General features: G+C 50.0%; 1 protein-coding gene and 1 long non-coding RNA gene across 3 annotated transcripts; one reads left to right on the forward strand and one right to left on the reverse strand.

Moving 5' to 3' along the window:
* Nucleotides 1-664: 664 nt before the first annotated feature.
* On the forward strand, nucleotides 665-4347 carry LOC109776321 (uncharacterized). Of its 2 annotated transcripts, none has more exons than XR_012201594.1 (5): nucleotides 665-994; nucleotides 1070-1230; nucleotides 2346-2446; nucleotides 3228-3355; nucleotides 4173-4347. It is a non-coding gene; the product is annotated as an uncharacterized lncRNA (long non-coding RNA). The 2 variants fall into 2 exon arrangements; XR_002236054.4 differs by having other exon boundaries at nucleotides 667-994; nucleotides 3228-3332.
* Nucleotides 4348-9326: 4979 nt separating this feature from the next.
* LOC141040604 (uncharacterized) lies at nucleotides 9327-11732 on the reverse strand. The gene has a single exon (XM_073506715.1). It carries the CDS (start codon nucleotides 11730-11732, stop codon nucleotides 9327-9329), a length of 2406 nt encoding a protein of 801 aa, XP_073362816.1.
* Between the last annotated feature and the right edge of the window lie 778 nt (nucleotides 11733-12510).

The raw sequence follows: 12510 nt of genomic DNA on the forward strand, positions 1-12510 counted from the left end.
GAGATCAGCGGAGCAACGGGCAACGCACTTCCTTCACAAACTTGACACGTTCTCTCTCGATAGCCAGATAGTACCTCGGAGATGGTGCAGTTTACAAGCGACTTCCGGTCAGGCTTCTACGAAACACGCTAAAACTTTCAGCACACCCTACAAGGGCCATATGACGACACCATGCCAGGTCCCGAGGATTTCCGACATCGTATGATTTTTGGTCGATTTTAACCGCTGGATCCGGCATGCCGTCGAGGTACATTCGCCCCCCGATGGTGGCGCCTACCCCTCCTTTGGTGCCGTCGTTCGATGCTGAGGGACGTCGCACGTGTCTTCGTCGACGGTGACGGGGAAAGCCGAAGAGATGTTCCGTGCGACTGTCCGTAGGTCCCCGTCCGGACTCATAGTCGTCATACCAGACGCACCATTCCCCGATCAATTCCCTCCCCACCTCACCTCACCATCTCCTCTTCGCCGCCCTCCTCTCCCGTCACGGATCGTCGACGGGCGGTCCAAGAGGGTAGAAAAAAATAGAAGAAAAACAAAAGGGAGAACGTGGAAACGTTTGTGCCACGGATCGATGACGTGGCGCATATCCATCCATCTATCCATCTAGCTGTCCACCCCACAACCATCCATCCATCCATCTAGAGAAAAGGAGAAAAAAAGAAAAAGAAAAAAGAGCCCACCCAACCCCTACCTCGCTCTCTCCCCACGAACCTCTCTGTCTCTCGCGACTCCTCTCTCCCCCACGAACCCCTCTCCCTCGCCACCGCCACCACCCACGCCGGCCGGTTCTGGCGAGCTCCGGCGGCGCGCAGCACGCCCCCGAGTTCCCCTAGGTCCGCTCCACCTTCCCCTCCGTCCAGAATCGGCGCTCCCGTCCTCCACCGACCCCGTGGCTAGCTAGGGTTTCGACCGCCACCCCTAACATTGTCGGGATCAGCCAGATCCGGCGACGGCGAGGCCAGAGCTCGACGGATCCGTTACGGGCGTGGCGCAGGTACGTCCTTCCCCTCTTTCCTCGCCCGGATCCACCCTCCCCACCTCACCTTCTCCTTTCCTTCCCTTGCTGCAGGTCACCTTGGTGCGGTCTGGACGGCGGCGACGGCAGGAGGGCGCGTCCTTCCTACTCGAGGAGGCGGAGGACGAGGGGCGCACCTAGCTGGCCGCCCTGTCCTGCTCGAGGAGGCGGGGGCTGCCGAGCTCAAGCACGGCCACGACGACCCACCTCGGCAGGTAGCACCTCCATCTCCTCCGCCTCCTGCCTCTGCTCACTACTGCTGCTGCTAAGTAGAGGAATATGTGATGCACTGCACCACACGAAGCTGGCTATATCCTTCACCGGTAGCTAGTTTGATCTATCCTGACGGACAAGCTAACATACATAGCAGTAGTTGCTTTTTTTATCATTCCCCTACCGGCCAGAGCACAACGTACACACACACAGAGAGGAAATCTCTAGTTAGCCTTTTTTAAGTTTGTCCTCTAATTTGTTATTGGCCATAGGCTCGTGACAATCTCTTTTTTTCTTTGTTGATGCTTAGGATCAATTCCATAATTTACTAGTGTATAAGTATATAGCCCCTAGCCATGTCTACTTCCAGTCCTATTCGGACACACATATTCACATGTATTCTGCACGTACGCGTGGAATCACGTTCAAGGGAACTTTAGCACTACTTTACAATGTACATGAAGAATCGGTTTACTCCAATTGACAAGTAAAGTACACTGGCCTAGTTGGATCCTGTGACAAATCCTGTGACAAATTCACATCCTAGGCTTGATTCTTGGCCGAGCCAGCTTTTACTTCAATTGACTGCATGATTAAAGTATAGATATAGATAGTATATTTGTACTGGTATGATGAACAAGAGCTTCCAGTTAATTACATAATATTGGTGATGTAGTTTTACTTGCTGTGTATGCTTGCTTAGTTGTCCATCGGGCCGCTCTCTTGTATCGTTTGAGTGCGCCAATTAGTTCGGCCAGCCTCTATGATTTATTATGTAGCTTCTGGAGTGCTTCTATCTATATTTGTGAAAAATTCGACCCAACAAAAAAAATGTTAATCAGTCCGCTCTCTCAAAGTTGAGTTTAGGCTGCTGCATATGAATGTTTTTTTTCTTAGTTTGGGTGCTAGGTACTGATAGAGTTGGTGTATCCATAGATAGCATACACTTGCGCATTTTTTTGAGTTCTTCTGTTGCGAATGAGAACAACCATCATGGACCTCCTCTGTTTTCAAGCAGCTTGCTTCTCCATGTATGATTTATGCAGCATATACATCTTGCTCCTCTTTTATCAGTAGCAATGGAAGTTGATGAAATTTAAGTGTCGTGTTGTTCTAGAGATGCAGGGAGGGAGGGACGTCCATGGATTGGACTGGAAGGATTGGATGCAAACCAATGCACATGAGGAGGAGAGATGGAAGCCAGGCCATGACCTAAAGGTCCCTGCCGTGAACCCTTTCCCCTTCCCGTGTATAATCATGCTCAACAAATACTTGATATGATTTTGGTTAATCTTCAATTCAGCCCAGCTAGCTGTTGTAGTACTTGCTTGTCTCCTTCCAAATGTTGCCCTAGTCCGTTGAGTTTCTTATTGCTCCAGGTAGTACTGTTATTTTTCTGCTCTGCGATTTGGTTTGCATGGTTCCAGGCTCCCAGTCTACCGCTTTTGTTGCTGTGATGTCGAGCTCTGTTTTCTTTATTATGACAAGTTGCAAAATTAGTAGTGGGAAGTAAACTTTTGTTAACTTGTTGGCTGAACGAACGGAACTACTGTTATATTTGATTTGTTGCTCAACTAGTGCTGCAATGATGGAACCGATGATTGTGCATGATGCATCCATCCATTCTATCGGAGAGGCTAGCATCACATATCCTATGCTTTTGTTTCTCCAGTAGAGCCTTGTGAGATTGATGTGTCTGCCACCGTCCTCGAATGGTTGTTCAATAATAATGGTCCTAGCTAATTACTAGTATGCGCTGCTGCTAAAACAACTTGCTCCTCGTTTGATTTCAAGGATGTTGTTGCTGCTAAAGTAGCAACAACAACGACAACAACCATGCTTTGGTTCCCCAAAATTCAGATTGCACTTGCATCTCTACATACACACACATATGAATATGCACCTCGGTTTGGTTCAGTTTGCATATTTACATTTGCTTTAACTTTGACTGAAACTATCTTGGTGACACTTGCATCAATGGTGTGTTCTGCCCTTGTAGATGTCCTTGGAGAAGATGGCCATTGGAGTGTAGGGGAGAAACAACCTTGTCCTGCTCGAGGAGGAGGAGGAGGACCACCCGAGCTCGACGACGACACGGCAACAGGTAGCGCTCGCCTCTCTCCCAAGGTGAAGGTCTGATCCGCCTGTTTAGATGGTCTGCTCTCGTCTTATGCATGTGAGGGGAGAAGAAAGCCATTGGACTGAATTATATCTGCATGTGAGGGGAGTGATCCTTTTGGTAGATGCAGAGTATAGATTCACAAAATTCACCACATGAGCGTACTACCTATATCCAAATTCTGGATACCACTTGCATCTTTTCTATGTACACATGAAAAAGCATGACGGTTTGCTTCAGTTTGTATGTGTCCAATTGTTTTTTACTTTTGACTGAAACTATCTATCCTGGTGGCACTTGCATCTCCTGTACATACATACATATGAATCAGCACCACACTTTTCTTCAGTTTGTATATGTCAATTTTTTTTGGTTGAACTTTGACTGAAACCAACTGGATGGCACCTCAATCTGTACATACACATGAATCAGCACCACCCTTGGTTCAGTTTTGTATGTGTTCATTTGTTTTTACTTTGACTAAAGCCAACTTGATGACACTTGCATCTTCTGTATATACATATATACATATGAATCAGCACCACTCTTTTTCTCTTTGAAGCTTGCTTTGAACAACTGATGCTTGATAGATACAACCGAAACTGGAGCATCTCTGTACTGTATGTATTAGTAGTATTGTTCGGTTCAAGCACCAACATGACAAGTTATCTTCAGCAAAAGCAATAATTTTCTGCCTTTTTAGTTTGATGCCCCTATTCTAGGCGATTTTCTTTTGGTAAATTCAATGTATAGATTACATATTCATCCTCATATGTAGGATCTTCGGTTTGTTATACTGACTGTATGCCACCTCCATCGTTGCAGCCTTGTCTCCCCCACCACCGCCCCTCGGCCTCCTATAATGTTGTTGTGGATTCTTAGAATGGAAATGTTATGTACATAAAAAATATACTATGGTCTGTGTTTACAAATCCATGGCTGTTGAATCATGTCTGTATAAGCATTTGTAAATAGCTAGCCTTGTTGGCTAATCTTTTTATTGGTTCTGGTCAGCAAGTATGCCGACGGCAATGCTGTAGGCATAGATGGCTGTCGTGACACCAGGGGCGCGCCACGTGGCAGGGCTATGCCTACGGCAAAGCCGTCGGCATAGCCCTGCCGCCAGGAGGAACCGGGGGATGACACGTGGCACGGCTATGCCTATGGCAAAGCCGTCGGCATAGGTTCCATCTATGCCTACGGCTTTGCCGTAGGCATAGCCCTGCCACGTAGGCATAGCCCTGCCACCAGGAGGCACCAGGGAGTGCCACGTGTCAGAGGTATGCTGATGGCTCGGCTGTCGGCATAGATTTCCACCTATGCTGACGGCCAAGCCGTCGGCATACCTCTGCCACGTGGCTTCCCGTGAATCGTCAGCGCTTTTGACGGCACCGTCCGTTGCCGTCAGGCGAAAAACACTGCCGACGGCTAAACTATGCCAACGGCTGACGCCCGGCCGTCGGCATAGGCCCCTATGCCGACGGCTATACTACGCCGACGGTCTGATAAGACTACGCTGACGTGATCTATGCCGACGGCAGCCGTAGGCATAGATCTAGCTAAAACAGTCAACTGCAATTGCACATCTTTTCTACTACAGCTGCACATGCACCTTCAGTAAAAATATAGGTGAATCAGCAATTATCTATTCCATTTTGTTGTTTTGCTAAGCTTGAAAAAAAGAAGAACTGTTCAGCATGTCTAGAAAGCAGGTAACCACTATCATGTCCAAAAAGAATTAGGATAAATAGTCATCAAACCTGTGCATAGCCACTGGGATTGGAGAAAAGGTTCAGTTGCCTGAGAACTTGCAGAAATATTGCTACTGTCACGTTACAAAACAAGTGCCATGTGCCTTTGTCTTCGCCTATGTCATAGCCTTGCTGGGTGCCATACTTGTCCACATGGTCGTGCATGCTATCTTCATCCCACTATACCACGGCAGCAAACTCGACGATCATGATCTGGTGCAGAAGACGCGCAAGTTGTTGCACCTCTTGGCAACCTTGGTCATGTCAACTAGGTTTGCGACTCATAAGCGTCACAGCATCCATCACCATCATGGTTCTCCTCGTGAAACTGAATTTGTACAACCTACTCATACAAAGCTGCGCACTGACCTTTTTTGCATCACGGAAGGCTTGTTCGATCTGATGGCCGGCAACCTATTCCAACGAGAGCACACAACATCAGACATCCATGGATCTTCGTGCCGATGGTTGTGGCATTCTTGTTTGTAGTCACACTGCTCATAACATTTTTGGTGATGCAACTGCGAAGTAAAAAACGTATGCATGGCAATTCTGACGAAACGGTATAAGAACGGAGCATAGTGATGGCCTGCTAGCAAAAGAAAGCTCTAGATGGCAACGCAAATACCTGATGTTGCTACGAGTCGTACTGGCGAGTGCCTCATTTCAATGCCAGCCTAGATGCTCCGGGCAGAGTTTGGCAGAGCAACGACGAGCAGCCCGGTCATTCTGTCAGGACAGCAGGAGGCAGCCGTACCTCGTCTTGTTCTACAGCAACTCTGCTTCCAAGTTCGCTGCATTGGCTGGAATGCATTGTCACTGCAGCAGAAGAAATAGTAATCAGAACCAACTGCTGTCTTTTGTCACTCAGTACTATATTACCTACCTACAGACATGTTACACTAAGGGTACCAGACAATTGATTGCATGACTTGGAAGCCACCACACAACCAAAACAATTACATTTTCCAAGAAAAAACAGTCAGCAGGATATAGTAGTAGTAGTAGGAAAATATTCTATCCATTTCCATGTTACAAGAGCTAGCGAACAAGGTATGCCTACTAGCTTTCTGTCCACTTTCAACAAGTATCCAAAGAAACTAAGAAATTAGGAACACTGATGACAGCGAGGACCACATGTGAGGGTACACGCTCGATGCACATATTTTCAAGGATAATCCATTATAAATGAGATGAGATGCATCAATACAATCTCAAACATGTACATGCATCTGGACACCACACCATTGTGTGGTACTATAATTGACTTGAGACCATGGTACCTAGTGTACAAAGCTGCATTCAGTCGACCAACAATACTATGAAATAGAAAAAAAATTAGACGAAGTAAATAACACAACTCCGAGGGGTTACATCCTCCTCCCGGGTCCTCCCCACACGCGATCGGGGGGAAACCCTAGGGCGCCGCCGGCCGGGGCCCCCTCCCTCCGTCTCTCTCCCTCGCTGCCGCCCGGGGCCCCCTCCCTCCGTCTCCCTCCCTCGCTGTCGCCCGTTCGTGCCGTCGGGCGAAGCCCGTCTGGTGCCGGCGGCGGCGGGGATTCGTCTCTCCGTGCTCGGGATGGGCCGTGCTGGTTGCCTTGCCTGGGCAGCGGCGCTGCCCTTTTTTGGGGGGGGGGGGGGGGGGGGGGGCGTGGAGCGGCGATGTGGCTACGCGGTCCGGCAGTGGGGTTACTGGTTCGTGGTGGAGGGTCTCGCGGTGGTGCTCGCTCCCGTGGCGGCGGTGGATCTGACACGGCGACGGGTTGGAGGTTGTGGACGGGCTTGCTTCCGGCCCGGATCCAACCAACCAACTTGCCGCCCACCAGCTTGCGCCACCACGGTCTGGACGCCACCCACTCCGCCTCACTGAGAGCTGAGAGCACCACAACGAGGCCATGAGGACGAAGAGAGAAGCGCCAGGCATCGGGAGCAGTAGCACCGGAGCCGCGCGGGAGGGAACCACCTCCACCGCCGTCTTGCGTGAGGCCCGTGCCTCCGGCACCATAATGAGCGCCGTCTGGACATGCCAGCAGGGCATACCAGGCCACCCCGACCCGACCCATATGGGGCCCGATAGACGTCCTCTGCCTCCCGAGAGTCACGTCGATGCCGCACCCTGCCGCCACCCCGACCCAACCCAGATGGGGCCCTAAGGGCCCAGAACAGGGCCGAGCGAGCGCCGCCAGTCCCCACCGCCACGCCACCCTGACGTCCAGCAGATCTCCCGCACGCCGCCGCGCCGGACCGCTGCCGCCTAGGCACACCCCCCGGAATCGTGCCGCCCCGCGACGGAACGCGGCGGAAGGAAGGGGTTACCTTGCCTTCTTTTGCAGCAACTTCACTCGTTCGCGGCATCCGTTATTGTCACTCTGATGTTGCTGCTGCAGTGGCTGCAAAAGGAGCCATGAACACACGTAATCTGGTGCCACCTCGAGCTCCTTACTATTGGCATGACACTGCTAGACTCCTCATTTTGAAGCAAACATACCCAGTTGGTCCAAGTCCATTGCATTCACTGTGCAACTAAATGTCACTACAGAAGAAATAGTAATTAGAACTGCATGCCATTTTTGTCATTATACGAAAAAGGGTTTCCCCCACTTTGTATTACAAAGCAACCACCGATACAACCAACAATAGGTGCTGGGGCCGCAGCACAAACAAGCCCAAGGAAAAAACAGAGAAAAAAGAAAGAGAAACAAATGCCAACAACGGCAGATCAACGAAACGAAGGAAAAAACAGAGAAAAAAGAAAGAGAAACAAATGCCAACAACGGCAGATCAACGAAACGAAGATGACCGGCAACCGCTGCACCCTCCGGAGAAGAACCACCACGCTCCTAGCACTCTGAAGCGCCGCGTACCAAGCAACACCTTCAACAAGGAGGCGACGACGACGGCGCTGCTGCCCGGACTAGTCCTAGGGTTTCCCCCGGTACGCGGGGGGCAGTGGGGGGAGGGTTTACACGACGCCCTTCAGGAAGGTCCGGCAGCACCCACATGCGTCGCCGCGTCGGGGCCGGATGAACCGCCCGAGATTTCTCCCAACCCAAACCCCCACCAAGACCCCAGACGAACCATAGTGCACCGTCCATCACGCCGCCCACCAACATGTGCCACCACGGTCACCGAATCAACTTCGCCGTCTCCCTGAGGTCACCGGCATGAGACCTGGAGGATGGGAGAAGAGATAGTGGGTTCGGGGGCATCCGCAACATCGCCGACGTGAGGGGACAACCACCGCCGCCGCCGCGGAGCCGACCGGACGCACGGACAAGGGGCCTACCGGGCGCCGAGGCCCGGCTAGACCCAAAAGGGTCCAGACAGCCCCTGCCGTCACGCTGCAGCTCGCCGGCCGACTAAGCCTCCACCGCCCGCAGACCACCGCCTCCTCGCCACCAACCAGGGAGCAGCGTTGCCGCGCACCGAGTCGCCGGCCCGCCATTTTTGTCATTCGACCAAAGCCTGCTATGTCGGGCTTCATAACTAACAAACGCTACATTAAGTAGTATCAGACAAGTGACTCCATAACCTGGTAGCCACCACTGGCACAAGATATAGATGATGAACATTTCCATGATCCAAGAAAAGCCTACAATCAGCTTCAACTCTGGTCAAGTTGTGGATGTTACCAAAGTACAAGGAGAGGATATACGCCCTCATGTCTTCCGGCCATGAAAACAACAGGAAATTCCACAGTAATGGGCAGTTAACGTTAAGAGACCAAAAGTTGAGTAAGAACAAAGGGTGCTGAACTGAAGAGAGACATGTTTACGGTATAGAGAAAGCAAAGATATTCGTGTTTCATTCAATATACTGCGCGCACGCAAATAAACTACCAACACTGGTGGTAGCGTTTTATGCCACAGCCGCATAATTGGTTACCAAATAATCAATCTGCCATACACCTAACCTGCAAGAACCAACAAAGGTATGTACCACTTAGAAACTGCAAATGGAAACACATGATCACCAGTTAATGAATCCACAACCTTCTATAAAAAGTTACAGTAATAAAAAAACACTTTTTGAAAAATTAATACACCTCATATTTTGGAATGGACGAAATACTAAAATACATCATAATTAAGTTCAAGATAAGGCAGACAATTGCCTGGGTGCCCAGCCCGTAAAAATAGTTAAATGACTACAATATTTTTTGGAGTGGATAGCTTATAGGCAATTAAGGGAGGAGACACAATTGTTTTCCCGTGAGAGATGAACGGCGTCAGTCCACTGGATAGAGCGTAGAATACCTTCCAGCCCGTGTAGGTTTGGTGTCTTCACGTTCACCGGACTCCGGCCGGGGCAGACCCTTCGGTGGTGGCATGGGTTTAGGGGGAGGGGGCTTAGGCTCCTCCTTTTTTGGTGGCGGCATCATATGTCCGCCGTCTCCAAACATTGGCCTATACATCGGATCCCATGGTGATGGCGGTTGAGGCCACATAGGTTTGTGTGGCTGGGGCATCTCCTTGGCTCGTTCAGGGTCTGGCGGTGATGGCTTGGGGAGGTCAAACGCCAGTCCGACCAAATCTCCAATGCCACCAACCAAATCTCCAATGCCACCGGATTCCTCTTTTTCATCTGGACCATCTTGGCCAATCTGAAACGGGCCAGCATGCTCTGCCATAATCCACACGATGGTCGTGAGGCCACCGCCATGGCCGAGCTGCCTGGCATGCGATTCCCTGCTGCATCGGGTGGCTGCATACAGCAGCTTATCCACCCAAATGTTGAAGACAAGCTCCAGCAGTTTCGGCATCTCTGAACGATCAGCCGTAAGCAGCTTCACTGCAATATTAACCCCGTCTGAGACCAGACGAGTTCCCCTATTTCCGAAACCCCACTCGTCGTCTTCCTTCCTATTGACAAGGGTCCTAGAAAGCTTCTTCTCTCCAGTGGTCCAACTAGAACCAATGTCTGACATCTCAGACTTGTTCCATACGTCTCTTAAAGCTTTGAGGGTTACCTCGTCCAGGCTGCGGAGTGTAAAACCGGGTAGCATGTATGGGCGCACAACCGTCAGGAACATGAGGTGCTGAGACATTGCCTCAATTGCCTTTGCATGTGTAACTGCATTCTTGTCATGGATCACCAACTGCTCATCGCTGCGACAGACGAGGAAAATTTGGGTGGCAATGTGCCAGACAAGGATGTCCTCCTGGAACTCACGACCAAATGCCAGACGAAATCTTTTCAGTTCCTTCGGGCGCATCTTGGTTGTCAATTGACCCCAGAACATCGTGATGTTCTCCATGGAATAGCGGCCATCCTTGTCATCCTCATATGTTGACCTCAGAACTTTGTTTACCCTTGTGAACACCACTCGCTTGACATCCCGTGAAAACTTGTGTCCTTTGGAGTGCTGGTATTCATTCCAAACATCTTCCACTCCAATCGCCTTCGCTGCTCTGCTACAAACACCGATCTTCCGTGTGCACTCTTGCAGCAAGTTGTACTGCCCAATAGTGCCGGACCACCTTCTATAGCTGCTCGGGCTCCTTGGAGGGCCCGTGAGGCATAGCCTCCCAAGATCCAAAGAAACAATGAAATGACGGTGCCGGCGCCATCTCCCAGAGCACAAAACCACATGGTGAAGCCAGGAATGTGGCCTAGCATGCAAGAATGAGTGGGTCCAGGTTGACCCAAGTGCCCCCAACAGCCATCTAGTATCCAGGAGGAGAGTAACTAGCAGCAAAGCATAGGTGATAATCACATCCGGTATGGTCTGGCCTTCTTTGTTGTAGTAGAAACCAAAGAGCACAGTTGCGGCGCCAATGGCGAGAGGGGAGGCAATACGGATACTGTATCCAAACGGAGTGTGGACGACGGCCGCCTTGGTGTAGAGGATGTCATACATGAGTGAGAGCTCCATCTCCACCACCTTGCACATGTTATCCCACCTCATAGTGAATATTTTCCTGCTTGTATCAAGGTTATGATTGTCAGGTGACTCTGTGTCGACGGAAGAATCAGACATGGCACGCTTGCAAAGCGGGAGCATGTCATGTGCTACCATAAGGGCATCCTCATCGTCCAAGTTACAATCCGTTCCTCTTCTGATCACCGAGTCACTAGTGAAGAATCTACTTCCTTGCTTCTTTTTGCTGGACCTCCAGATGTTGCCCAAGTTGCCTTGCCACAGCGCCCATGCCCTCTCCACGTACTTGGCAGCACCCATGGCGAAAATGATGATGGACACCTGGATCAAAGTCCCGCCTCCACCACCAATGTACACATGCTTGTATAGCACATAGCTGGCTCCAGCAACCAGGGAGATGACATTAAGTGCTTCGCGTGCAGAGAGCTTATTGTCCTCCAGGGAGAAGGCGCTGATGTTATCAGCGCCGCCGAGATGGTGCAGGAGGAACGTCGTCCAGAAGGCCACCAGCTGCTGCCTCCGCGACGAAGTGTTGCTGAGGGACAGGTTGCTGAGAGTGTATGGAGCGACCCAGCTGGAGAACTGGTACGCCAGCCAAAGGATGAGCATCAGCACTCCAGAGGCTTTACGCCGACGGATGCTGGAGAGGAGCACGAGTAGAAGATGTGCGACGAAGCTCGAAAGGACCGCGACCCGGATCTCCCATAAATTGAGCAACTGGGCCACCCGATTCTCCCATCCCGGTTCTTCCATTAATCGGTGGCACGATCAATCTCCTGCGCTGCAATCAAAATCATATATATGATTACATATCGCATATGCAATCTAACTAGGCACGTACCCAATGCATCTACAACTAGCTAGATGATGAATGTTGCATGCTTGAGAGATCAGGACGAGCTATGGTCCAAGATAACATACAGGCCGGCGTGCAGGTTGGATGGTCCACGAGTTGATGAGTTAAGCTCGTTTAGAAAGGAATATGTACAATGTGATCATGATAGCAGCTACCGTAAACAAGGAAGCTGTCCCATGAAAACGGTTTGGCTAATTTTTATACTGTTCAACTAGCTGTGTAGCATCCACTGGCTGGCTAGTCAACTGTGCAAGCATGTGCAGATTTCATAGAGATATGTGCATACTCCCTAGGATTCTGTGCTCCAATCTTGGTTGTTATAGTAGGGGTATCAGAATATTTATCCTTATCCTCATACAGAACTGTAATTTAAGCCACTATGAGCCGCACATCTACCGTACTATGAAAAACACAATTGTAATAAACCTCTTACAGAAGACACGATTTCAGATCTTTTTACTACAAGTCCACATTTTCTAAACATGTAGTAATCTAAAAGGTCTTATATTTTTTTACAGAGGGAGTACCTTAATAAAAAAAATGACTTGTTTGGAATTATGTATGTTTTCCTTTTTGCTACAAGGATTATACTATTTAGGGTTACATTCACCAGTATCAAAGTAATTGTATTTGTATCGTCTTGGGTTTTTCGGCGCCATGGTTAGAAGATAGTAC

Source organism: Aegilops tauschii, chromosome 2 (assembly GCF_002575655.3).
Source record: "Aegilops tauschii subsp. strangulata cultivar AL8/78 chromosome 2, Aet v6.0, whole genome shotgun sequence".
Classification (NCBI taxonomy): Eukaryota; Viridiplantae; Streptophyta; class Magnoliopsida; order Poales; family Poaceae; genus Aegilops; species Aegilops tauschii.

Excerpts from the sequence above, each read along its gene's own strand:
- LOC141040604 (XM_073506715.1), bottom strand. The coding sequence starts at position 11,732 with ATGGAAGAACCGGGATGGGAGAATCGGGTGGCCCAGTTGCTCAATTTA.